We start from the raw sequence: 27,624 nt of genomic DNA on the forward strand, positions 1-27,624 counted from the left end.
TGGTTTGTGATGACTGGGCAGAGAAAGAAAATATAAAAACAAAAATTAAAACCATAATAATCTCAAAATAAATATTTCATGATACTCTCAGTTTCTGAAGACATAAGATTTTTTTTTGTTGTGATGATGAAAAGAGTCAGTCTTTTTTTTTTTGCAACGGTATAATTGTTTAACTCTATAAATATAATTTATATAGTTTTTTTTCTTTCCATTCTCTCTCTCGCTCTCTTTCTCTCTCTCTCTCTCTCTCTCTCTCCGTGTTCCACCCCTCTGGTCCTCTGCTCGTGGGTAAATGCAGATGTGTTATAGCAACCGTCGTATGCAAAAAAAAAACTAAAAACAACAAAACAAAAAAAAACAACACATGCACCCACAGTTTTTATAAGAAAGCTCCTCCTCCGACTGTGATTTTTTTTTTTTTTCACTTGCAGACGAACTGGTCCACGATTTTGGTGCAGCGCTTGCACTTGACGTAGCAGCACCAGTGGAACTTGCAGTGGCAGCGCTCCACGATCTGCGCCTTGTACTGGTCGTAGCCGCGGCCGCAGCACATGAGCTCGCACCCGTCCATGCCCTCGGACGTCTTGTTGCAGAGGCGGCCGACCGTGCCCAGCGAGCCCGTGCTCTGGTTCAGCTTGCAGTAGTCGGGGCTATGCTCGGTGTACACCAGGTCGTGGCTGGTGGGCGGGTTGAACTTGCTGTGCATCTGCACCAGCTTGCCGCGCCCGTTCAGCTTCATGGAGGCGGCGCTGTCGTACTTCTCCTTCAGCACCTCGCCCACCTTGCGGAAGTCGGCCAGCTGCAGCCAGCAGGTCTTCAGGCTGCACGAGCCCGACACGCCGTGGCACTTGCAGGAGACGTGTGCGAGGTCCGACACCGTCTTTTGATGAAAAAAGACGCGGGGACAGAGAGAGGTTACTTTTAAAGAGTTGACACACAAAATGCAGTTCAGTCCAAGATAACTCATGGAACGGAATTCAATGTTTTTTTTTTAATGAAAATTAAATGAGCAATACGTGATATTGGTTTGGCGCTGTGTGGATCTGCTTTTAGGTACTACATCATGTACCCCTATCAATAGGGGCTTTGAATCCCCCCCCATAGTACATACAAGCAGATCCAGAGCAACAGGTGGTAGCTGGGGTGGTGGAGGGAGGGCAGTGAGTTTTAAAAGCAGCAAGCAGCAAGCAGCAAGCAGCAGCAAGCAGCAAGTAGCACAGACAGCAAACAGCAAGCAAGGAATGAGCAATGCAACTCCCCCATTTAAATAGGGTGCTCTATTATGAAGTGAGTACGTGATTGGTTGAGAATAGAAGCATGGAGCTGAGACTGACCAATGGTTGGCCAGCAGCAACTGCACCGAGTTTCCTGACTGAACTTGCTCTGCTCCATGTACCATGCCCAATGCTCATATAATATATCATTTGTACATAGATACACTGAATACACACAGTAAACCCCTCTGTAGATTTAACTACATGAAGCCTAGAGTCACCTTTGTGGGGGCGAACATTCCGTGACAATATCTGCAATAGCTCACAACGCTGGTGGTGTAGTCAGAAAAAAAAGGAGCGGGCCAAGTCCTGTATGGAGCCCCAACATTTGTGTCAAACCAGAAACAGGATCTAATAGTCTCTAAATAGAAGAGCAGGGAGACCTCATTTGAGTTATATTGTATGAACATACTCCACCATACAGATTGGACAACATAACATTTTATTCACACAAAATGTTACAAAATAGAGCTTAACTCTACCGTATAGTTTGGTCAAAATAAAAGAAAGAAATGTTCACAAAAAAATCTCTCGAGACAAATAAATTCAAATGTAAATGTAACCAGTCTACAAATGTATTCACATGTGTACACTCTCAAGAGTTACAAATTAACACGGAGGATTTCACTGTGCGTTGTAATCACAACCAGCCAGACAAGTTCACAGGTCCAAACATTGCATGCTTCGGGCTCCTAATTCGCTCTGCATTTGCATATGCGTGCATGCACATTCACTTTAGCTTTGCAATCGCTTGTCAGTTGCTTGGGGAGAAGGCAACATTATGTCATACACACACACACACACACACACACACACACGCACACACACACACGCACACACACACACACACACACACACACACACACACAACAGCTAACATGATGCTCTCCATGTCTCCCTTCCGAGCAGCGAGCCAAACAAAATGCTGTCCACTCATTTGTCCCACTTGAAAGAGAAGTAGCCTGGCAACTAGGAAGATCTGGCAAGCCTTGCTTCGCTTTTGAGATGATTTCAAGGCATTTGGAACAGACAAAAAAAAAAGAAAGAAAAAAACTCCCCGAAAAAAAGAAACGCCTCTCGCGATTCCATCTCCCCGCAGATCAAAGCGCCAGGAAGGAACGAGAGCTGTTACGCAGATGATCAACTGATAGAGGCCCTCGTCTTCTGTCTCATTGACCTGGATTCTCTCACTCTCTCTCTCCAGTCTCCTCTCCTCCCTCTCTCTCTCTCCTCTACATCTCACTCAACACTTTCCATCGTTTCTCGACGAGGTTCGCCGTATGGAAACGGTCAAATGGTTTCCCTCCGTTCCCTAACTGTACATCATCTTACTTCAGTGGCGTTCAAACTTCTTTTGAAGGTACCTTGAGGCACAATGGTTATAAGCCAAACATCTCAAAGGCACCTGTTTTCATGTCGGAAAATAACTGATCCGTGAGCTTGTTTGTAGTTCTGCTATTTCGGCACACAAAAATGTCTGATGGAGACCTCATTATGTCCCAGTGTTGATTTTGTCGACTAAAACTATGGCGAAAAATGTTCGTCGACTACCTTTTTTCACTGACAAATACTAAATAAATACTGAATAAAAACTAAGCTATGATGACTAAGACTAAATATATTGACAATTTCGTCAACAAATAAAAACTAAACTAAAACTCAACGTGTTGTGAGCTTGTAGATCGGCTATTTTCAGCATTCAACCAAGTGTAAAATCAGCCATTACGACACCATCAAGGCACCGCCAAAATACATTTTAGTCGACTAAATAAACTGTAGATTTAGTCGACTATAATCTTATGATATTTAGTCGACTGAAACTAGACAAAAACTAAAACATTTCAGATGACTAAAATATGACTAAAACTAAATGGAATTTTATTCAAAAGACTTAAACTAAATCAAAATTAGCGGTCAAAATCAACACTGTTATGTCCAAAACTGTTACTTTTCAGGATTCAAATTCAAACATAGCAGATGGACAAGCTCGGGACGTGTTGCTTCGCGCCTCGTTCTGAGCTTGCGGATCTGCTGCTCTCGATGCTTTTGTGTGATCAAGTGGGGCATTCATTTATGAAAAAACATAAAAAGTAAAAATATGGAGATAAGAGGTTTATATTACAATAAAGTGTGGTTGTCACAAAATCCCATGGTACACCCCGTTTATGAACCTCTGCTCTACTTATTCCAGAGTTTCTCAAATGTGGCCACTAGTACCCCCAGGGGTACTTTGGGATACTCCTAGGGATGCTCGGAACGTTTTTGCTCAGAAATTGAACTTTTATCACACGTTTGTAAAATCTGGTAAACAAACATACACACTTTAAACACAATTGTTATACTGTACGCCGCATATTTTCAAAACAACCAATTGCCAATATACTTCAGACAACCCGGCAATAATAAACAAGTTGTTAGCTAGCTTGCCTCATACGTTTTTTGACCTGGTTTCAAATAATCGAGCCAAACAAAAGACATGTAAAAAAGAAAAACATGCACGCGTACACACACACACACACACACACACACACACACACACACACACACACACACACACACACACACACACACACACACACACACACACACACACACACACACACACACACACACACACACACACACACACACACACACACACACACACACACACACAAAAAATCTTCAGTATGAGGAAGAAGGTTTTGTGCTGGTGAAGGGTGATGCAGCTGAAAACATATTTGTAACAGGCTCAACTGTTGGACAGACGGCAGCCAAGGTTGCAGGACGAACGTTGAAAAGAAGGAAGGACATGCACATCCAAACCCAGAGTTGGGCAGGTGCTGAGCGAAGAACATTTTTTTTAACATGCAAAAGGAAAAGAAAAACTCTCACACTGAGGGGCTTCCAGTTTCAAAAACGTTTTTATTGCACCTGAGTGCTGCTGACATTTGGGTCCTTCATCAGATTGTGTGTTTCTATTGTGAGCACAACCTGCCTGCTATGTCTTGGTGCATATCTTAGTGCCACAAGGAAATACATAAAAGCACACCTGTCGTGACAGTGGCTCCATCTGTCCCATGCAGTGCTGGGGGTAACGTGTTACAAGTAACAGTTACTGTAATCAGATTACTTTTTCAAGTAACAGAGTATCCTAACGCGTTAGTTTTGCAATTAGGTAACTCTGTTACCTAGTTACTTTTTTTGAAAACAATGGCGTTACTTAGTTATATTTCCCTATTCCTTCTGTTGCCACAAAGGAATGAGCTCGTCTGTCAACAGCGAGTTGCACGGATATTACACAAAAACTATCTGCCAACTGCCAGCAGTCTGTGTTGATTGCGTAATCATTCTATTCAATTAGGTCAGCACATATTTTGGGGTGACAATGGCAAACGGCTGACGGTATTACTGGTTTGGTTTTGTATTACATTAATTTGTCACACCTGTGTGACATGGCAGAGATTGAGAGAAGACAGAGCGGTTGTCCTTTAGTAAAGGAAGTGGAAGTGTTCACATAATGTTTTGGGTGTAAGGAGTAAGAACATCAATGCAAATTAGCCTTGTAGCCAGTAAGGCTGCACTCTTGATTTTATGTTAACCAAACTTAAATGATAATCGGCTGTAAAGGGGATATTGTGTCATTCCTCGGAAAGGGGTTTTAATCATCGGTAACGCAAAAGTAACGAGTTACTTCTCTCAGAACGTAATCCTGTAACGTAACGGAATACTTTTTAATGGCCATAATCCTGTAACGCAACGAGTTACTTTTAAAAGTAACGTTTAGGCCTGTCACAATTATTACATAATCGTGTAATCTAAACTATTTGAGATAATCGCAATTCTTTTTGCATAATCGTCATAATCCGTTTCCATGTTGAAGACTTTTCACACATTTTCAAATATAAAAAAGCAGAAGTAGCTGATCTACAAATGTAGATCAGCTATTTCTGCTATTTTTATATGTATAAAATTATTAAATAAGTAAATAATTTCTTTGTATATTTAAGTTATTTGTCATATCGGCTCTGTGACATTTTTTATTAACAAGCTATTACTAAAAGTGAAACAAAAATTTAAATTGTATTCGTAATGTATATGTTCCAATGTTCAATGCAGCCAAACATTACCCAGCACTGGTCCCCTGTGCTTCAGTTTTTCAGGAAAAGGAAGCAAACAAAAATAAAAGTAATCTTAGTGTGTGTGTGTGTGTGTGTGTGTGTGTGTGTGTGTGTGTGTGTGTGTGTGTGTGTGTGTGTGTGTGTGTGTGTGTGTGTGTGTGTGTGTGTGTGTGTGCGCCCTCCTTACCCTGCGTCCGGCCTCGTTGTTGTGCAGGTTCATCATGACCCGGGCGCTCTCGTAGGTGCCTTTATCGTAGCTCATCTCCCTCTCGCGCGCGTCCACAAACTCCTTGGAGAACCTGTAGCCGTAGTTGAGGTTGTCCCCGCAGCCGCCCCACAGCCAGTCCCGGGGCAGGTCCTTGGGGCGCGCCGCGCGGCTGCAGCCGCAGCTGGCCAGCTCGCCCTCTCTGCAGGCACGGCTGATGGCGTTCACCACCCCCGCCGCGCTGATGGCGTACGTGAACGCCGTCTCTCGGCTGCCTGTTGAGACACATGCGTATGTCAAAAAAGTCAAAAGAGTCCAAAAAATATATATATTAGTGGGGGGAAAAACTCAGACTTGAAATGGTTAACCCATTGAGGCCTGAGGTTCCGATTATGCAAAATGTCTTCTAAATCCTAAACGGTTTTCTGAAAAAAAGTATGTTTCAAACTTTTTCATGTCAAGGACCCCCAAAATGATATGTATTTGGCCGCGGACCCCCATCTCAAAATATTTTGTTCCAGGAACCCCCAGAAGCAAAGATAATTTAATATTTGCTTTAAAAGAATATATATATTCAAAGATTTGCACACATTTTCACGATTTTTCAAAAATAGCAGATCTACAAGCTCATAGCGCGGCACTCGGTGCCGTGCTATGAGCTTGTATATCTGCACACAGATGCGTTCCAGGTCTTAATGGGTTAAGAGACGCAGATAAACTTGTGTGGAATGTTTTGGAAATTAGATATTTGTACTTGCGGAATATTTAGAGAAAGACTGGGACAAACGTACAAAAAATATATACATATTATATGATATATTTATTTTTGTTTCTCGATACCAACCAAATACTTTCATTTTTATTTGTGCAGTTTTGTGTGTTCCAGGAAGTGAACGTGACATTGTTTATTATGGTTTTTGGCGTCTTATAATCCCATAAGGGATGGGTCTTATGACAAGATACGGAAATGAAATATGCATTCATTCATTCATCCACTTGGTTCCATTTGTAACACACACAAAGTTACAGACCCCTAAGGGGTCCCATTTGGACATTGAGAAACCATGTTTTAAGCCAAGCGGGTCTTCAGCTTCCTCATCACCAACATAAACTGAGCAATGGAATCCAGCGTGTTGCTGTTATTGGGAATCAGCCAGAGAGAAGACAGCGCCCTCCAGTGACCGAGGCCTCTCTCGACACGCAGCTGCTGCCACTCTCTTTAAAGCTAAATTAGAAGTGACAAGAGCTTTGATTCGACATGTGTCACGGGCTGATAGAGCCTGGAGTGTTTCCTTATTATTAGCTTCCCATTGTTTCATCCTCTCCCCGTAACATTTCCTCTATGGAGAATACGAGGTGAGGGGGTTGAAGGAAGAAAAATATGAAAATCTTGCCATCATCGGATTCTTTTCTCTTTTCCCCTCTTAGCTCTCCCAATGTGCAAGCTCTGCGCTGAGCAGAAAACGTGCACGGCCGGGGGTTCTGGGAGTAAAACCGAGATGGAGGGGATAAGCGGACTGGAAGGAAGGAAGGAAGTAAAGGAAGGGTCCAAAACTACGATGGTACCAAGGCCGCTACGCGAGACGTGCAAAATGCACAGCCCATATACCTTGCCGAGCGGAATCCTTAGAGAGCATGCTGTAATGACAAGAACAGAGTAGGGAGGGAGAGAGAGAGAGAGAAAGAGAGAGAGAGAGGGGGGGAGAGAGAGAGAAAGAGAGAGAGAGAGAGAGCGAGAGAGAGAGAGAGAGAGGGAGAGAGAGAGAGGGAGAGAGAGAGAGCTGCAGAGATAAGTCAAGAGAAAGACATTAAGGAAAGAAAAAGCAAACCCAAGAGACGGGGGGTAAAAAAACATAAACGAACCCCCCCCCCCAAAAAAAATTGCAGATAATATAGAAAGAGAAGGATGGGAAGTCCAAGGCAGATAAAGAGACATAGAAGAGGTGGTGTGTGAAAGCTGTCCAGATGGGAAGCCCTGGAAGCTAGCGGGGTCGACCATGGAGGGGAAGAAGGTTATTAGTCTAGTACAACTCCTTGCTGTCGGGGCAGAAACCTCTCATCTCCAGATTTTTAACTTTTTAATGTTTTTGGGGGGAAATAAATGCCTTACTTCATCAATACTACAGCGTCACGCAAAAGTAGCACAAAAATAGCCGATCTGCAAGCTCAAAACGCGTCGCATTTGGAGCTTGCAGATCGGCTATTTTTGGAACTTTTTGGTTTTTCGGACATATGAGGTTTCCACCCGACAGCAACGGGAAAAAAAATATCTTAACCGGGCCCCGAGGACATTGGGCCTAATAGCGAACCTGTGGACAGACGAGCTGTCCCCCCCCCCACACGGCTATAGCTGGCCCTGGGCGCTCCGCTCCGGTGTGTGTGTGTGTTGTTAGTTTGGTCCTGGCCCCGCTCCCATCCTCCTCAGAGTGGAGGCTCCTCCCCCCCCCCCCCACCCCTCTCCTCCACCCCTGGGAGCAAAAAGGAGAAGGGGGGGAGAAGAAGGTTCTCAACCCTCCCCATCTCCTGGAGCTTTTTGGCGCTCTAAATCACCCGCGGAGGCTGAAGGCCAGCAGTCGAGACGGACGGAAGGACAGGCAGACAGAGACAGACTCACAGGCAGGCAGACAGACATGGGGAGGACATGTTTACTTGGCCCAGAGTGGGCTGCGATGGGAGCGATGTCGGAGGAGAGGGAGGGGAGGGGAGGGGAGAGAAAAGGAATGGGGAGAGAGCTGCTCCTGATGAGGTTTCTATGAAGACGGATCTGTGGAGAGGGAGCAAGGAGCTCCGAGGGAGGAGCGGGGCCTGTGTGCAGAGGCCATGGAAACACTCTCAGCGCTATTCACTATTAGACCGGTGGTTCTCAAAACTGGGTTAATTTCAAAAGGACCACCATAAGTCTGAGAGTGTACGAAATGGAACCAAATGGACCCGTTAAGGGTCCATTTGGTTCCATTTAGCACACTCTCAGTGTTACAGACCCGTATGGGTCCATTTAGAACCCCCTCAAGGAACAGTGAGGATCTGCTGTGATCAACACCTGTGCAATTTTTTTCTCTCTTGTATTACGTACTAGGCCTAGGGGCATTAATTTACGGGGGAAAAAAAATACAAATCAGAAACATGGAGATACAAGGTTTCTGCCCGACAGCAACGATATGAGATATGATTGCACGTACACACGCGCACGGCACGCACACACACAGTGTAGAGTACAATCTCTGACAAGGCGATATATTGGCGCGTACTCACCACACTCCCATTAAACTGTAAATACAGGACTACAGAGTGTGTCTCTGTGTGTGTGTGTGTGTGTGTGTGTGTGTGTCTGTGTCTGTGTCTGTGTGTGTGTGTGTGTGTGTGTGTCAATGCATGCATGCTTTCAGTATGTATGTGTGTGTGTGTGTGTGTGTGTCATATTGTCTCCCATTCATCAGGGGATCATACACCCCCCCCCCCCCGTTGGGGGTTGGTCTAGCAGGCCAAAACCACATGTGATGTATCCAGCGACCTCACCCACCAACTATTCCCTCCACACAGCTGCTCAAAATCACCAACTCTTACACCACACACACACGAGGGAAAATGGAATCTATATATAAGTACATTTGCATGTTTCTATCCAGTGTGTGTGTGTGTGTGTGTGTGTGTGTGTGTGTGTGTGTGTGTGTGTGTGTGTGTGTGTGTGTGTGTGTGTGGGGGTGTGCGCGCTGTGTGTTTATATATGTGCGCTCACGTGTGCTTGTGGATAACCCCAGAATAATGCATTCCCTCATAAAACATTGCGTACTTTGCATCTGTGTGTGTACTTGTATACTGCTCAAAGAAATGTAGGGAACACTTTGATCCCTTAATTATTTTGAGTTTTCATGAACTGTGTACATACTGCTAACAAAAACTGCTCAAAATAATTAAGGGATCAAAGTGTTCCCTTAATTATTTTGGGCAGTGTATTACTATACTTGTGAGGGCCAAATGTCCTAGAGTAGAATTTGAGAAATGGCCATTGTGAGGACCATTATGTCCTGGTCCTCACAAAACGAATGGTCGTTTTATGGTTAAAATATGTTTCGATTTATAGGCTTACAATTAGGAAAAGATTCAGTTTGAGTAACGTCATTAGCTATTCCATATAATGATGTCATCAAGGAATGACATCACGACATCGTCATCACATTCAACATAATTGTCCTTTTTAAATGTTTTTTATCGTATTTTCCAACACAACACCATTCAGCAACTGTTACCAACACATTGCTCTGCCTTCTAACCTCTTCTGTAAATTAGTTGCACTGATTCACAGTGGTGCTGGTGTGTGAAATGTTTCACTGGACGATACATCTGAAAGGAGGACCTAGGCTTCCCTGGCCGACTGCTGTGGCAGTCGGACACAAGCTGTACTCTTTTGGAGGTTACGGAACAACAGTGATACACGAAAACAGTGATCAGATTGATGTCCACATCTTCGACACAGTGTCTCTACGCTGGAGGAAGTTGCCCCCATGGACAAATGGAAGAGGAGAACATGACCTTGATGTTCCCTGCGTGCGCTGGGGCCACACAGCTGTTCTGGTAGAAGATATAGTCTACATCTGGGGGGGATATCCTTACTGTAACGTGCTTTATTCATTTGATGTTGACATCCACAGATGGTCCAAACCCAATATTTCTGGTACTGTTCCAGAGGAGAGGAGCCACCACACAGCCTGTGTCTTGAGGAAGGTCATGTATATCTATGGAGGATCCACCAAGCGGACTGAATGCAATGACATCTACAAGTTGGACACCACCACAATGGTCTGGTCTTTAATTAACACCATAGGCACACCACCACCTGTTGCATCAGGTCACTCTGCCACCATCATCGGAACAAAGATGTTTGTATTTGGGGGAAGGGGGGACCGGTGGGTCCTCTACAACCACAACAACATCAGAGTGTTTGACACAGAGACCAACTGCTGGATGAGCACACCTTCTGCACGGCTTCTTCCAGAGGGACGCTGTGGTCATTCAGCCTTTGCCTACAATGGAGAGCTGTACGTATTTGGTGGCAACCACTTTAAAGTGGTCTACAGTGATCAGGTCTACAGTGATCTGTGGAAATTCAATCCACAGACCTTCTCTTGGCAGAAGGTTGAGCCCAAAGGGAAAGCCCCGTGGGGGATGTCTTGGATGGGTTGCATGGTGGGAGATCGTATCATCCTCTTTGGAGGACGCCCCACACCTGCTGACCTGTATATCTTAGATTTAAGTCCTAGTCTGAAGATGTTATGCAAGCTAGCAGTTATTCAGTACGGTGTGGAGCAGTCTGAACTCACACATGACATCAGGTGGGAACTGGCGGCTATGACTACCAACAATAACTGAAAACATAGCCCTATAAAAAAGAAACAAACTGTGATCCCATTTAAAAAGGGAACCAGGAGACCTGGTACTGCCAGACCCCTAGTGGTTGAAATCTGAATGGCCAGACTTCGCATGACGTGTGTGCAGTGGAAAAGAGGGACAGGAAGGAAAAGAGGGACAGAGGAGAGGAAAAGAGGGACAGACCGACCGACAAAGCCTCATGTAGGCCGACCCCCTGGGTCTGGCAAAAAGAAATAAGCCTACTACTATAATTGAAATGACCTCCAAAAGTTCGCCCGGGGTAAAAGTATGTACGATCGCTCCACTTGCCCCGAAACTTGCCACAGACTGTTGATGGATGGATTCACCAAATTAAGACTAGAGAGACGGGCGTGTCTGATAAAATGGATATCAAATATCTAAATACTGAATCAAGCAACTGTTAACAGTTATGTCCGGGGTGCTCCCAAAAGCCTGATAATTTTCACGATTTTTTCAAGCTACTTGGCAGGTGATTGGATGATCCCGCCCCTATAGAATATATATATTCAAAGATTTGCACACATTTTCACGATTTTTCAAAAATAGCAGATCTACAAGCTCATAGCGCGGCACTCGGTGCCGTGCTATGAGCTTGTAGATCTGCACACAGATGCGTTCCAGGTCTTAATGGGTTAAGTGACGCAGAGAAACTTGTGTGGAATGTTTTGGAAATTAGATATTCGTACTTGCGGAATATTTAGAGAAAGACTGGGACAAACGTACAAAAAATATATACATATTATATGATATATTTATTTTTGTTTCTCGATACCAACCAAATACTTTCATTTTTATTTGTGCAGTTTTGTGTGTTCCAGGTTTTGGCTTCAGGTTTGGGTTAAAAAAAAGGCCAACTAATTCATATAGTGTGTTTTGAGATTCACACGTCAACTGTGTAGTGCTTAGGGTTGGCATCGGGAACCGGAAGAACCCAGATTCAACATCCATCACATTTTTGAACCGTTTCTGGAATCGGGTTTTATCACACCGTCTGGTATGAGCTGGTATGAGGCCTTCACGTCTGCTATACAATTACAATACCGGTGGTTCTCAAACTTTTTTGAATTTCAAGAACCTGAGTGTACAAATGGAACCCCCTGAAGTAACCCAGAGCAGTGGTTCTCAAACTTTTTCATGTCAAGGACCCCCAAATTGACACTTGTTAGCTCGCGGACCCCCATAAGAGAAGTTTTTACGGCTCTAGCAGTGATTCTCAACCATTTTAATTTCAAGGACCCCCAGTTTGACATGCATTAGGGCTACGGACCCCCATTTAATGGCACTTCTTTCTCTGGGACCCCAATTTATATTGTAAAATCAGTGTTAATTTAACTCTTTAGCTGGGGACCCCCTGGAACTCCCTCAAGGACCCCTGGTCCCCAGACCCCACTTTGAGAACCAACGACCCAGAGGGTCCTTGGACCTCCCTTTGAGAACCACTACAATAACATGTATGCGATACTGTATGTATGATTGAATTTGTGTTTAATCAAAAAATTATAATGAAGGCCAGAATTATATCGATTTAGTACAATATAGAAACCGCTAAAAAGGGAACCGTAATGGAATCGGAACCGTTAAAGAGGGAACCGTTAAAAGAACCGGATTCGTTTAAAATCCTAAAAAAAAAAGGATGGTACTGCTTCTTCTTACCGATCTGCATGACCCGTCCGAACACGGAGGAGTTGTCCACCGTGCTGCAGTTCCAGCGCCGGTGCCTGAACTGGTACTGGCACTCCCTGATGCCCGTCTTGGCGCCCTCGCCGATGTACTGCATGTGGTCCTGGTAGAGCTGGCACAGCTTCTTCTGGCCCGGAGACAGGCCCACCAGGTGGCTGCACAGAGGCTGGGCGCCGATGATGTACGCCTCGGGGATGAGCAGGGGATTCATGGCCAAGGACCTGGAGAGGAGGAGAGAGAGGAGACTACTGTTGATTTTGACAGCAAATTTTGATTCAGTTTTGGTCATAGTCTTTTGAATCAAATTCCTTTTAAAGTTTTAGTCACATTTTAGTCACCCGAAATGTTTTACTGTTAAGGTCATTACACACCGGCGATTATGTGAATATACGCAAAATTCGGACCCGTTCCGAATAATTAAGACGCTTTTTCGCTTCGCTTTTTCGCTCCATGGAAGCTTGCATTGACTTTATAAGGTTTTAAAAAAAACGTATTATTCGCCGATCTAAAAGCTCACAACACGTCGCACTGCGACGCGTTGTGAGCTTGTAGATCTGCTATTTTCAGAGTGCAAGACCAGAGCGCAACCAAGCATAAAATGACTTAGTTAGTTAGTTCTACTGGATCTCTCCCCCACTAGTCCCTCACCAACATTTTAGTCTAGTTTTTATTTGTTGACGAAATTGTCAATATATTTAGTCTTAGTTTTAGTCATCATAGCTTAGTTTTTATTTCGTTTTTATTTAGTTTGTCAGTGAAAAAAGTCATTATGAGGAGGAGACCCGACCCGGGAGGGAAGGAAGGAAGGACGAACGGATGGAAAGGAAGGGAGAAGAGAAAAGGGAATGAGAAAAGAGTGATAGAAGTTAAAAAGTTCACCCCAAAAAATTACTTAAATGTTCTATCAATTACACACCCCATGAAGCCTTGAATTCATGGAGATTTATTTTGTTTTTGTCGCATTCCTGGGCCAATACTTTGATGACTTGTCGTCATCGGTCAATAGGAGATTCCACCGGTCATCAAATTATTGGCTTTGAAATGCGACAAAAACTAAAAAAAAACTCTTTTTGGGTGAACTACTCCTTTAAACACATTGGAGCGGTAGAGAGTGAGAGAGAGGGATAATTGGTAGACTATGAAAAGTGGGAAGAATTCTTTCTTGGGAGAGAGAAAATAAAAAGAAAGAAAGAAAGAACATTTAATGTGACAAATATACAGAGACAACATAATTAACACACACACACAACTAATGTGACAAATACATCCCTCTTGACTCTTCCATTAGTGAACTAATGCATGGAGACCAACCAACCACAGAGCACCTCTATAATGTGATTCATTTGCTCTATCACTTTCTGACAAACTCATTTTCTTTTCAGGGTCTGCAGTTAGATTATTATCCTTCTCACTCGTGGGACAAACACAACTATTATTCACATAGAATACTAATCTCTCCACAGAGGCCAGTACAGGATAAATGAAAGAAGCTATTCGACGAAAGACAGACCAAATAGAAGACTCTAATGCAAGCGGAATGAATGAGAGAGAGAAAGAGAAAGAGACATAAAAAGACAGAAGAGAGAGAGAACAGGCAACACTACACAGTCAAGTTATTTTTTAACCCATTAAATCTGGGAACGCATCTACAAATGTCTTCTAAATCCTGAACAGTTTTCTGAAAACCGTATGCTGCTATAATATCAGTGGTTCTCAAACTTTTTCATGTTAAGGACCCCCAAAATGATATGTATTTGGCCACCGACCCCCACCTCAAAATATTTTGTTCCAGGGACCCCCCAGAAGCAAAGATTTGACTTACAAATGTTTGCGTTAAAAATATATATTCAAGATTTGCACACATTTTCAAGATTTTTCAAAAATAGCAGATCTACAAGGTCATAGCGCGGCACTTGGTGCCACGCTATGAGCTTGTAGATCTGCTATTTTTGAATAGCCAAAGTATAAAATAATGGTTTAAGTGGTTACAAAGACACGTTCCCGGTTTTAATGGTTGATTCGTGACTCTGATGTGATGTCATTTGATTACTTGATTTGTACACTCACTGAGTCTAAACTAAAGCTGAAATCCGTAAACTTGTATGTCCGACCTAGGATTCAAACCTGACGTCCCTCCTGCAACGAGAGACCAAATGCCTCGAACCCGCTCAACTCAAGACGTAGTAGTGTCTCCGCTTGTGCAACGGGAGATATTGCACTTATGAGCTTCAGACAGTACTACTTGTCAAACGGTACGTGTCCTACCAGATCACCGCGGTATACATTTCTCAATAGAAGAGTATAGGAGACCAACCTCCAACCACTAGTACTGTGGATGTAATAGTTATCGTCTCTGTCGTGAGTGGAAAACCTCATATGTACAAAACAGATCTACAAGCTCAAGATCTTGCGGATGAAAAAGTTTGGAAACTTTTGAACTGTGAAAAACATCATTATGGGGGTCTACGGCCAAATATATATCAAATTGGGGGTCCTTGACATGAAAAGGTTTGAGAACCAACTGCTCTAACCATACAGACTAGTTAATAAAATGCCATTTCAGACATTCAAATAAGTAGCGGATCGCAGCTTTTTTTTAACAGTGAAGGATTTGTGTGTGCGTGTGCGTGTGTGTGTGTGTGTGTGTGTGTGTGTGTGTGTGTGTGTGTGGGGTGTGTGAGCCATCTGGTTCCAGGACCACAAGCCCCCCATCATCCCTGATCCCCCAGAGAGAGGCAATTAGCCCCTAGTGTAACCTGATCAACTAGGAAAAACTCTGCACTAAATATGCACGCACCATAACCACATGCACAGCTAGGGATGGGACTAGGGATGTGAATCTTCTGCTATCTCACGATTCGATTCCGATTCTTGTGGGTCACGATTCCGTTTTTTTTCGATTTCTTCAAAACAAACGATTCTCGATTCAACATTTTTTTCTTTTGATTAAAAAAAAACTTTTTTTTTGGAGAATCGATTCTATCGTCCAACATGAGAATCGCGATTCAAATTCGAATTGATTTTTCCCCACACCCCTAGATGGGACCATATGAACATTTCATGTCACCATTATTGTGACCAAAATAATTGCGATTTAGGATATTTATCGCGATAATCAGAATATGCTTAAAACTCCCAAAATGCCACTTTTGTTAACCTCTTGAACCCCCCAGCATCCATAGTCTGAGGTAGAACATTTGCCAAAAATAGCAATTGTGAGCTTGTAGATCGGCTATTTTTGAGAAAGAGATTTAGAGAGTGAAAAAATACTGTATCAAGTACGTTCTTTACAGGTGTGTTTTAACCAATTCTAGAGGGTTTAAGTGGTATATTGAAGTGATACCGGATATACAGCTCGGCACAGGTGAATTTAACCCAGTGTATGACGGAGGACAATTTCTCAGCTATTTCTAATCCGCCATCTTTCAATATCGCGTCATATCCTGCAGAATGCCACCAGTTGGGTAGCTTGTCAATCAAATCATACCGCCCCTCCTAGAGCATAACCTACTTTATCGCCAATTTTAGAATAAATGGGACCATAGTAATAGTTTACCAAAACGCATATCATGATGATTGAAAGGAGACTTTAAACTAGCGACTGGAAGCATATAGTATATATGACAATTTTTATTAAGGTAAGAAAATCTAGACTAAAGTTTGTCAAAAACCCATCCGCTTGCGTTAAGATAAATTCTTTCTGACACCAGCAGGGGTAAAACAGCGAAACTACAGGCCATTCATATGAACTGTCTCTTCCGTATTGGAGTCAATGTAAAAAATCTCAAGCTGGCCCCTTGAGTGAGACAAACATGTCGTCTCTGTCGGGTGGAAAACTCATACGTCCAAAACTGCCAAAAGCAGCAGATCTACAAGGTCAAAACACAGCACGAAGCTTGTGGATCTGCTACTTTTGAGTGACGCTGTAGTATGATCAAGTAGGGCGTTAATTTACGAGAAAAACTAAAAAAAAGTTAGAATATGGAGATAAGAGGTTTCTGCCCCGACAAACGTTCTCTATGGGGAATCTGTGGGTAACGTGTCAATTCTCTATAAAATTCCCATCATATCAACTAATTCTTTTTCTGGAACACATAAGTGTGTGTGGAGAGCATTCCCCAGCCAGCCAACTCTCTTTTCTGCCTAAATAAAAACTGATGTGGAAATGATCATAAAAATCACACAGAATCACTAAATCAAGCAATTTGTTTGTTTGGGTTTTTTCAAATAGAGTATTTCTCTATACTTCATATCACTAGTGATGCATTGCTGCGCAAGCATGCATGCCACATACAGCACACACACATGCCGTACATATACAAGCACCCTATGGTACACACACACACACACACACACACACACACACACACACACACACACACACACACACACACACACACACACACACACACACACACACACACACACACACACACACACACACACACACACACACACACACACATATGCAAACACACACACATGCACACATACAAACACACACACACATGCACACACGCATGCAAACACACACACGCACACATACAAGCATGCACACATACATAAAAACACACACATACAAACACACACAATATACACATACAAGCAGATACGCATGCATGCACACACACACACACACACACACACACATACAGTACAAGCACACATGCATGCACACATACAAGGAAACACACATGCACACACACAAGCACACAGGATGTAAATGGGTACCATTTGGTTAAGTGGTGCTTCTATGGAGATTGGTAAACAGAATTTTCCTCTATCAGAAAGTGCCCTGTGTCTAAGACCTGACACGGTCAAATTTAGAATTTTCTCCTAAATAGCAACAGGACCGTGTGCGCACGAGCACACACACAGTCGTAATACATAGTTCGTGCTTGCACATATTTGGATACTTACTCAAAAACCACAGCATTCTATGTTTTCTATAATATTCATAATTTTGGTTTGGCTAAAATGTGGAAAAAGAAAATAAGGGAGAAAAAGGATCTTCCTGCAAAGCTAATGTGCAACAGTCAGCATGTTGTAGTACTTCATATGTGGTGCGACTGAAGCTTAGCGCACACACACACACACACACACACACACACACACACACACACACACACACACACACACACACACACACACACACACACACACACACACACACACACACACACACACACACACACACACACACACACACACACACACACACACACACACACACACACACACACACACACTTTATATTATTGTTTTAATTAAATATATTAAGTCATAGCCACTATCTCCTTTATGAACATGTTTATCTTATTATCACATCTTGACAGTGAACAAAAGAAACATGAAAGCATGTCTTTTTTAAGGAAAAGCCTATAAACCAGGACTTGTCTTTCTTTTTCAAGACTTGTGTCAACAAATATGGAAGAACGGTCCTCTTGCAAAGCAAGAGGACCGCCATGCACTTTGTGGGCAAAAACCAAACATGGCGGATTTCTGACAAATGCGCGCGCGCACACACACACAGTTCATCAATATCCATTTGTAACTCTGCACCCAAATGCACCCGTAAAGTGTCCATTTTGGTTACTTTTGTACACTAATAGTTGACAGAGGATTTTACCGTGTAAAATCCAGTGTTTGCATTTTGAGGTTGTATTTGTGCACTCCCCCAGAGTTAAGTAAACCACTTGAACGCCAGCATGCCTATAATGGGGCAGGTGGAACTACATTTGCGCATGCGACACACTTTGAGCTTGTAGATCTGCTATAGTTTGGCGAAGACATTTGGTGTAGACAGGAAGAAGCAGTTGTAACTCAAGTCCGTTTCTGTAGGAATAGAGGGTTTAACTACTTAACCCACAAGTAAGACGCGCGAACGCGGTAAGCGAACGCAAAAAAAGAAAAAAAAGAATGAAAAAAAATATTTAAAAAAAAGTAACCAATAAAATTTTTTTTTTTTTTAAAAAAAAAAATCTGCGTTAAAAGGAGCATCTTCGAAAAATACAAATTCCCCAAAAAAAAACTTGGAATGTTTTTGAACAATTCAACAAAGTGTTTGAAGTGCCTGTTTCACCCACTTCCGGGGGGCGGAGCCAAAATCCGAGCCCGATGTATTTGTTCGTAGACCCCCACTTAGGGGGGGTAGAAAAAGTTTGGGAGCGATTCGGGCACTTTTCATTTAACATGGGGTTTCAATGGGGAGTTTTTAGGAGCCTTCTCCGGGGCGTGGCTTCCGGGGGAAGGGGCGGGCTTAAACGCAACCTTGACAGGTGTGTTCAGTTTTCAAAGACCTTTCATTTGATGTATGGTACGTCTAAATTGGACATTTACTTATCTCAGAGGAGCTGCACACAGGCAGTGCACACAGGCAGTGCACACAGAGACACAACCCAAGCAGGGTTACATAGTAAGCTCCACTTGGTCGGAGGCGCGGCTTCGCCGCGCCTCCTCCCGCGTTCGCAATTAAGACCTGGAACGCATCAGTGTCATTTTAGGATTTCTTTGGCTATTCAAAAATAGCAGATCTACAAGCTCATAGCGCGGCACCGAGTGCCGCGCTACGAGCTATTTTTGGAAAAATGTGTGCAAATATTTGAATATATAGCCCCTAAGGGCTCTTTACTAGAGTATTTTCCTGTTTTCTGTTATTGTGGGGAAAGCTTTCGCTGAAAATAGTTGTGAGCTTGTCGATCTGCTATTTTCTGCGAAAGCTTTCCACACAATACGGATGCCGGGGTTTAACCCATTAAGACCTGAAGCCGATTCTACAAATGTCTTCTAAATCCCAACAGTTTTCTGAAAAAACGTACTTTTTATATCAGAGGTGCTCAAACTTTTTCATGTCAAGGACCCCCAAAATGATATGTATTTGGAGGCCGACCCCCATCTCAAAATATGTTGTTCCAGAGACCCCCAGAAACAAAGATTTGAGTTACAAATGTTCGCTTTAAAAGATTATATATATATTCAAAGATTTGCACACATTTTCACGAGTTTTCAAACAAAAAAAGCCTTCTAAATTGTAACCTAACCTTTTCAGAAAATCTACATTTCTTTGTAAAAAATGCAATAAAAATCCTGTTGCTATTTACATAGCAACATCTAAAATGACACAGATGCTTTCCTGGTTTTAAAAAAAAAGGTACAACAATGGATACACTTTCCCTGTCTTAATGGGTTAACACTCCAGCTTTGACGGTCAAAACTCAACACAAATAATGTGTACTCACCACCACGAGTTGGCCTCCGCCACCACCTGCATGAGGAGGATGGCCAGGGTGAGGGCGAAGACGCAGTTCCGGGAGTCCAGAACACTGCCTGAGGGCCACCTCACCGCCCGACACCAACTGCCCAAACCCAGGTTCATTCTGCCTGCTGATGGCCTGGGAGAGAGAGAGAGAGAGAGGGAGAGAGGGAGAGAGAAAACAAGAATTGCTGTCACAATCTGTCTGATAATTCCAATGGTTATTTATTTCTCAGACTCAATGTACAGTGACTCATGGTCATGATGAGGGGTGATACTGGAGAAAGACAATCTTTCTACGGTAGTTATGTATCTGTGAGAGCGAGAGAGATAGATACAATGTATATTCACACTGCCAGCTGAGAGAGAGAGACAGAGACACAGAGAGACAGAGAGACAGAGAGAGAGAGAGAGAGAGATCCCTGAGGCCAGCAGTGCTTGCAGAGCGGAGCAGTCATTTGGCAGCAGGTCTGAGTGTGAATCACATAAGACTGATAGACAGACAGACAGAAAGAGACTACACACCGACTATAGCATCTACCCCTCAGCTAGATGCATTCCTACCTGAGAGTACACTACACTACACACTCACACAGAGAAAGACAGGGGGAGAGAGAGAGAGAGCGAGAGAGAGCGAGAGAGAGCGAGAAGGAGAGCGAGCGAGAGAGAGAAAGACAAAGAAAGAAAGAAAACATAAAGATATTTAATTAAGCAGGAATAGTTTAACTTCTCATTTTTGACCTCCACAAGTCCTGGCTGTGGTTTGAATATAAAACACATTTTGGCCTGGTAATGGTGTTAGCCGTTGAGTTCTACATTAAGACACATTTCCACAAATAAAATGACATATTATTGAAATGACTTAAGCATATTGAAAAGGGTCAAATGTTTACCTACTCAGGTCCACATGAATAGTTTTATGGCCATGCTACAGTGCGTAAAATACTAAAGCTTAGCCATAAAAGGCCATTCACCTCAACTTGGGCCTATTATTTGGTGGGTAAGGGTAATCAATCTAAATTATGTGAAGACTATCATGGGAAATTTAAACAAGCGCCAATTCTCCAAAACAGGTTACTTTGGTTTCATTAAAACACCACAGGATGTCACCATTAATTAAGAACAATTCAATCATAACAATTAGCGAATTAGGACAAAGGTCATTGAATATCTCTATTATACAGAAAATAGCTTACTTCCTTTATCCATCACCATGACCTAACATTGGATATTTTGTTTCCTTCAGATTGATTGTTTTAACATTGAAAGTCAAATTATTTTAAATTAAATGGAATTAAATGTCAAAACAAGGTGGGTAGCCTATAGCAGTGGTTCCCAAAAGTGGGATCCGGGGACCCCCAGGGGTCCTTGGGGGGGTTCCAAGGGGTCCTCAGCAATCATTTTAAACACTTTATCCATTTACACTTTGGCTATTCAAAAATAGCAGATCTACAAACTCGCAGCACCTCGCGGTACATCTGCATTATTTTTTATAAAAACTAAAAAAAAACTAAAGAATGTTTGGACATTTGATTTATTTTTTACACAAATCTTCTCTTCTGGGGGTCCCTGGCAAAAAAAACCTTTTCAGATGGGGGTCCGTGGCCAAATACACATGATAAAGTTTGAGAACCACTGGCCTATAGCCACGTCAGCAGGTAACACTATGCAGAGGCCTAAAGTAGCCTGCACTTTTCCCAGACTGAGGAAAAGGTCAGGACTTAAAAAGATTTTTTTTACCATAATCTCTGCAGCACTATAGCTCCGGGCAACCGTTAGTGGCTTTGTGATTATCCTATAATTCTATACGGACTGCAAGACCGAGTTAAAATAATTAGTCTATCATTTTTTTTTTGCGTGTGCGTTTAGGCGTTATGTGTGCAGAATGTTGCCCAGCTGTGGCGTTGGGGAGTGTGATTTTGGAGGGTACTGGGACTCCCAATTTGTCACGCTGCGGATTTTCCAAAGTTGAGTTTGTCTGGAACTGCGGGCCGGGTCTGCTGCTTAATACTCATTAAAGACAAGGCCAAGTACAGCCCCCCCACCCCCCCCCCCCCCCCACACACACACACACACACACACACACACACACACACACACACACACACACACACACACACACACACACACACACACACACACACACACACACACACACACACACACACACACACACACACACACACACACACACACACACACACACACACACACACACACACACACACACACGTTTGTATTACTATCCTTGTGAGGACATCAGCATTTTTGCACGGCAATTTTTTTAATGCCTCTTTTGACCACTTTTTGCCATTTTTCTAACCCTAACCCTCAAGTCTAAGTTTAATTGCGTGCTGGTGTCTTGCACCCAAAATAGCCGCTCTAAAAGCTCACAAAGGAGGGGGGGGGGGCATTGCAACAGCATCTCTAGCCTAAATCTAACCTTTTTTCTTTATCCATTCAACCTTTTTCTCGTGAGGACCAGGAAAATGGTGCTCACAGAGTGATTCTGTGATTCTATACTTGTGGGGACATTTGGCCCTCACAAATGTAGTCATACATACACACACACACACAAGTTCTTCATCTTTTCTATTCTTCCAGCATTAAATAAACAAAAAAGAGGACAAACTGAAGGGTAGTGTTGGTGTTGGAAACAACGGGCTACAGCTCACTCCGTCGCACGACACGGTTTCACGTGCAAAAAAAAAAAAACATCTCTACAAGCTCTGCACGCAACACGTCGTGAGCTTGTAGATCAGCTATAGCTATTGAGTGGGCACGTACGGTACGACAAAAAGCATAGATGAGGATTTATTTGACATTCTTCATAGTTCTGGTCAAGAGTCTAAACACACTGACCAAATGTACCCTATAGGCCTACCAGAATGTGTTTTAAATCTCTCAATCTCGCATATGAACAGGATTAGATTTGTAAACAGGGGGAAAAAAGGGGGATGATTTTCTTAACCTAATAAGCCCTGTATACTTCTAGTGAAAACAGCTGATCTACAAGCTCATATCGTTGTCTACGCTTGTAGATCTGCTTTTTTCACTTTATTTTTCATTGTATCTGTTTTAGCGGATGCCATGTGGCTTTTTTATTTAATTGTGAAATGTTGATATTATCAAATATAAATATTAAACATAATCAAAAGTTAATGCATGTATTTAATTCAGTCTGACGAGAAGCAAAAGGATCAAACATATAGTCCCATTAACCATACAAATGTATCACTAGAAGGGAGGGGGGGGGGGGGGCATGGATCACTTCCCCCAGCTAAAAAGACTGGCATCACAGTTCATGTCTCATCATGCAGTGGCAGAAAGTAACTAAGTACATTTACTCAAGTACTGTACTTAAGTACAATTTCGAGGTATTTTTTTTACTACAATATTAATTTGAAACTCTTTAGAAGTTACTTTGCAGATTTAGATAATTGTTTTTAGAAAACATAAATTAACCACTTTTGCAGCCTATTTTACGCTTTGAGTGTTTTGAAAAACGACGTGTTGTGAGCTTGTACATCTGATATTTTCAAAATACTTTTCGAAAACTTTTGAAACAAACTTGTGAAATGATGTAGTCTGCATAATTTTTTTTATGCCTATACTTTTGTACAAAGTAACATTTTGAATAGCAGGACCTTTCCTTGTTGTATTTCTACATTGACTGCTAGCCTACTTAAGTAAAAAATATATATATATAAATATATATAAATTTTAAATAAAATCTTCCACCAGTGTTCTTGTCTACGTGCGTGGTGGCGCGCCAGTGTAAAGAGCACAGAACTCCCTGACCCTTGGGAACGATTTGACCCCAATTAGCCATTCATAAGCCGAATGGATGATGGATGATCAGCCCGTTCATTTGTGTCGGTATAAACACAGAGAACTGGAGCAATTTGGACGGAAAATTTAACGTTTAGCCGCTGTCAAAATATTACAAGCACAAGTGTAATTCTCTTCTCACGACTGAAACGCTTAATGGCTTTCATTTAACTCCGAGAGTGTACAAATGTAACCAAATGGACCCTGACGGGTCCATTTGGTTACATTTGTACACTCTCGGAGTTACAAATAGATACATTGAATACATTAGCACATTATGTTACTCTAATTATAGGCCTATACGGGGAAATGTTGCAATTTGTGGACAGTTATAGCCTATATTTAACAGTTTAAATGATATAACCAGCCATGTTAAGAGCAATTATGCAGATACACAGGCTAACAAAGAAGCCTAGGCTATAATATACAGTTTGTTCATAATGTATTTTTATTTACTCTCATTCTCTCCAGGTTTTGTTTTCTCAAGATAGTTGGACGCACTTATAAAGGCCAAATCATCTGAAATAGACATTATGACCCCCCAAAAAAAACTTTACAAGACACTTAAAAGATAGTTCACCGGCTAATACAACTTTAACGCTATTTCATGTCAATTGTTTCAGCAATATATGTAATTATCAAGACTTTGTTAGAATATGACCCTAAAAAATCCCATGGAAAAGGCAAGTATAGCGAATTGGACATAAAAGTGGACTTAATAGCCTACAAGTAGTTATGCGTTTTCAGACTACATTTTTTACGTTTTCAGAATACAAAATATAGCCTATTCATATTATCTATAATGTAGTTAGGAGAAGGCCTGTAGCTTTATGATATACTAGTTATTAATATTTTAAAACGTTTTATCTCACGCATAGGTTATAATTAGCCTATGCTTGCATTTTAGCCACAATTGGAGAATAATCACAATAATGATTCATGCTCGACAGTAAACAAATTTACCTGGTGATAATTAGGACAGAAAAGTGCCACAATTAACATAAAAAGTGGGAATATTTGCTGTATTTCTGCTGGTTTTCTAAAGGCTGTGGCCCCTGGGTGCTCTGCCTCATTAGACCAGGAGGGGGCGCCAGGGGACCAGGGTTAGACGCGAGGAGAGTCCATACATACATAAATACATACATAACGCCTGGATCCTCATTAAAACGCTCTTTTAATAATGCGCGTAGCCCAAGATTGTTCCGAAAATAGCCGATCTGTAAGCTCTCAATGCGATTGCACTGGGACATCGCATAGCATGTAGATCGGATGTATTTTCGGTGAGCGACACCCGAGACCAATAGGTATAAGTTAGCCTATAAATCAGGCTTTTACCTCAACGATTTAGGCTATTTATTCATTCTTCAGTGTTCTTCTATTTTGCAGTATAGCAAGCCTAGAGACAAAAAAGGGGGAGTTTGTCGCAGGTTGGTGACAACTGGGACATAAGTAGCCTTGGATCAAGACTATCATCATAGATGTATTTGATCGATTTTTGGCATTTTCATATCTACGATATACGAAAGCAAAAGTCAGACTCGATCAAATACATCTATGATAGTCTTGATCCAAGGCTAGGACACAAGCAATGCGGGGGGTGGTGGTGGTTGGTTGGTTACTTGGCACAGATCAAAATCTGTCCAATTCCTCCAAAAACTGCCCTGCTTAAAAACACACCACTAAATGAATAATGATCCCCTGAAAAACATTGAATATATAAGTCGTGAAAAGGGCCTATAGATACTCACCAATGAGCTCAGTCCGTTAGAAAGATGTCCTAAACTCCACTCTTCTTTTTTTTTTTGTGGATCAAACGAATAATTCCAGTTCCAGACCAGGTGGGTTGTTTAAAATTCCCTTTTCGCTGCAGTTGTGATTGAACACAAGTCCTGTGGGTTTAGTTACTTTGTATCCAAGATCTCCTCCTGATCGCTGTAAGCAAAGCTGCTGGAACACAAACCCCCAAACGGTTCAAGTTGTTCAGAAGTAGGTTACAATGTAACCGTTACATTAAAGTTACAATGTAACTGTTGCGTGTAAAAAATAAAATAAAATAAAATCTGGGTATAATCGGTGAATGCGCTCCGTGCGCCAAAATAATCTGAGTGTGGTTTATTATAGGAGAAGTTTAAGGGTTTCTATTTACAATGTTCCTAAAAAGCGATCTTGGAGCACACACACACAAAAAAAAAAAAAAAACCAGTGCCGTTAACAAACGTGGGCGTGATTATTCTAACCCTTAATGACAAATTAAACATTCACAGGCAAAGACTGTGGCAGAAAAAAAACGTCAGCAGCGACAAACTTTGTGCCCCTTTTTTCTTCTCCTTTTGATCCGAGGAAAGAGAGTGTCCTACTTTTCTCTCTCTTTCTCCACTCCACGGCCGTTCCTCCCGTTGGTTTACAAAGAAACAATTCTCCCAGGTTTTAACGTACCGAAGAACCAAGAATAAAACAAAGATTATAATCCAACCGGGGTTGCGTTGCAGCAGGTCACCTTTCACTATAGAAGCAGTGCAGTCCGGGCTCTGTTGGGCTCTGGTCTCTCTACCTGCAGAAACATCCACAGCTCGGGGATCCTCGCCACAAACGACTCGTCAGTTCACCCTCCATGCTCCACACAATAAGTGACAATCCTTGTTTTTTTTTTTGTTAAGCTTGAGCTTAATGGATGAGAAGGACTGCAAATAAATAATTCATCCACCTTTTGCAAAAAAAAAGACAAAATAATCGATGAAAAGAAAAAGTGCTCCAATACTTTTTTCTTCCTCCTTTCCACCAGTGGGTTCAGTTAACGTGTGTTTCCACGGCTGTAGCCTCAGTGTCAGTGAGAGAAGAGGAGAAGCCAGACACTGTGTGTGTGAGTGAGTGAGTGAGTGAGAGAAGCAGTGATGTCTGGGGAGCGTGTGTCCTCCTGAGCTGCTGGATGAACACTACACTCTGTCTGGTTGCAGCAGCAGGACTGATCTCTCCTCTCTGGTTGGTGTGTGTGTGTGTGTGAGGCTGAGCTCTCCTCTCTCTGGTGTCACCTGCCTGTATGTCCTGTCTGGTCGCCTCCTCTCTCTCCAAACTACTGAACCAATGCTCCGATGTGCGGTGCAAAACTTTCAGATGGCGCATGCGCTTTTCGGATGTCTCTGGGTTTTTGTTGTTTTTTTTTGTCGCTCCCTCCCTGGGCCCGGACACCAACATTAAAGGAGTAGTTCACCCCAAAACATTCTCCCCCGGTAGGAGACTGTTGTAGGCCGACGATGACCTGGTCATCAAATTATTGACTCAGGAATGCGAAAAATCTGCATGAATTCAAGACTCCATGGGGTGTGTAATTGATAGAAAATAAGTAATTTTTTGGGGGGTGAACTGCTCCTTTAAAGCAGTGGTTCTCAAAGTGAGGCCCGAGGACCTACCGTAGGTCCTTGAGGGGGTTTCCAGCCCCCCCCCCTGCAACAAAGTGGTTACACTTGAACCCTATTAATATACTTTGGGTATTTAAAGAATAACTGATCTACAAGCTGTGGGGCTGTGAGCTTCTTCTAGATCTGCTTTTTTTTCCTTCTCTCTTCTTGGTCTCTGGCACAAAAATCTGTGTGTGTGTGTGTGTGTGTGTGTGTGTGTGTGTGTGTGTGTGTGTGTGTGTGTGTGTGTGTGTGTGTGTGTGCGTGCGTGCGTGCGTGCGTGCGTGCGTGCGTGCGTGCGTGCGCACGTGCGTGCGTGTGTGCATGTGTGTGGCCAAATATCACTTTGGGGGATCCTTGACATGAAAATGTTTGAGAAAGAAGAACCAAGAACGAGGAGGAGAGAGAGAGAGGGGAGGCTTGACTCGGAATTTGAGTGTAGGTGAAATTTAAAAAAAAGAGAGAAAAAATAAAAGAAGGACGACAGAGAGAAAAGGAG

General features: G+C 42.5%; 1 protein-coding gene across 1 annotated transcript; it reads right to left on the reverse strand.

Moving 5' to 3' along the window:
- Nucleotides 1-212: 212 nt before the first annotated feature.
- Nucleotides 213-26,786, reverse strand: LOC308097222 (protein Wnt-5a-like). Its single transcript, XM_080444884.1, has 5 exons — nt 25,479-26,786; nt 19,886-20,038; nt 12,621-12,868; nt 5,562-5,854; nt 213-880 (listed from the first exon to the last, which is right to left on the reverse strand). The coding sequence occupies exons 2-5, from the start codon at nt 20,020-20,022 to the stop codon at nt 422-424; spliced, it is 1,137 nt and encodes a 378-aa protein (XP_080301010.1). The 5' UTR covers nt 20,023-20,038; nt 25,479-26,786; the 3' UTR covers nt 213-421.
- Between the last annotated feature and the right edge of the window lie 838 nt (nt 26,787-27,624).

Source organism: Gymnoscopelus braueri (assembly GCF_963280865.1).
Source record: "Gymnoscopelus braueri genome assembly, chromosome: 12".
Taxonomy (NCBI): domain Eukaryota; kingdom Metazoa; phylum Chordata; class Actinopteri; order Myctophiformes; family Myctophidae; genus Gymnoscopelus; species Gymnoscopelus braueri.

Excerpts from the sequence above, each read along its gene's own strand:
- LOC308097222 (XM_080444884.1), bottom strand. The coding sequence starts at position 20,022 with ATGAACCTGGGTTTGGGCAGTTGGTGTCGGGCGGTGAGGTGGCCCTCA. Across the intron at positions 5,855-12,620 it reads CGGACGGGTCATGCAGATCG|GCAGCCGAGAGACGGCGTTC; the intron begins GTAAGAAGAAGC and ends GTGTCTCAACAG. Across the intron at positions 881-5,561 it reads ACAACGAGGCCGGACGCAGG|ACGGTGTCGGACCTCGCACA; the intron begins GTAAGGAGGGCG and ends TTTCATCAAAAG.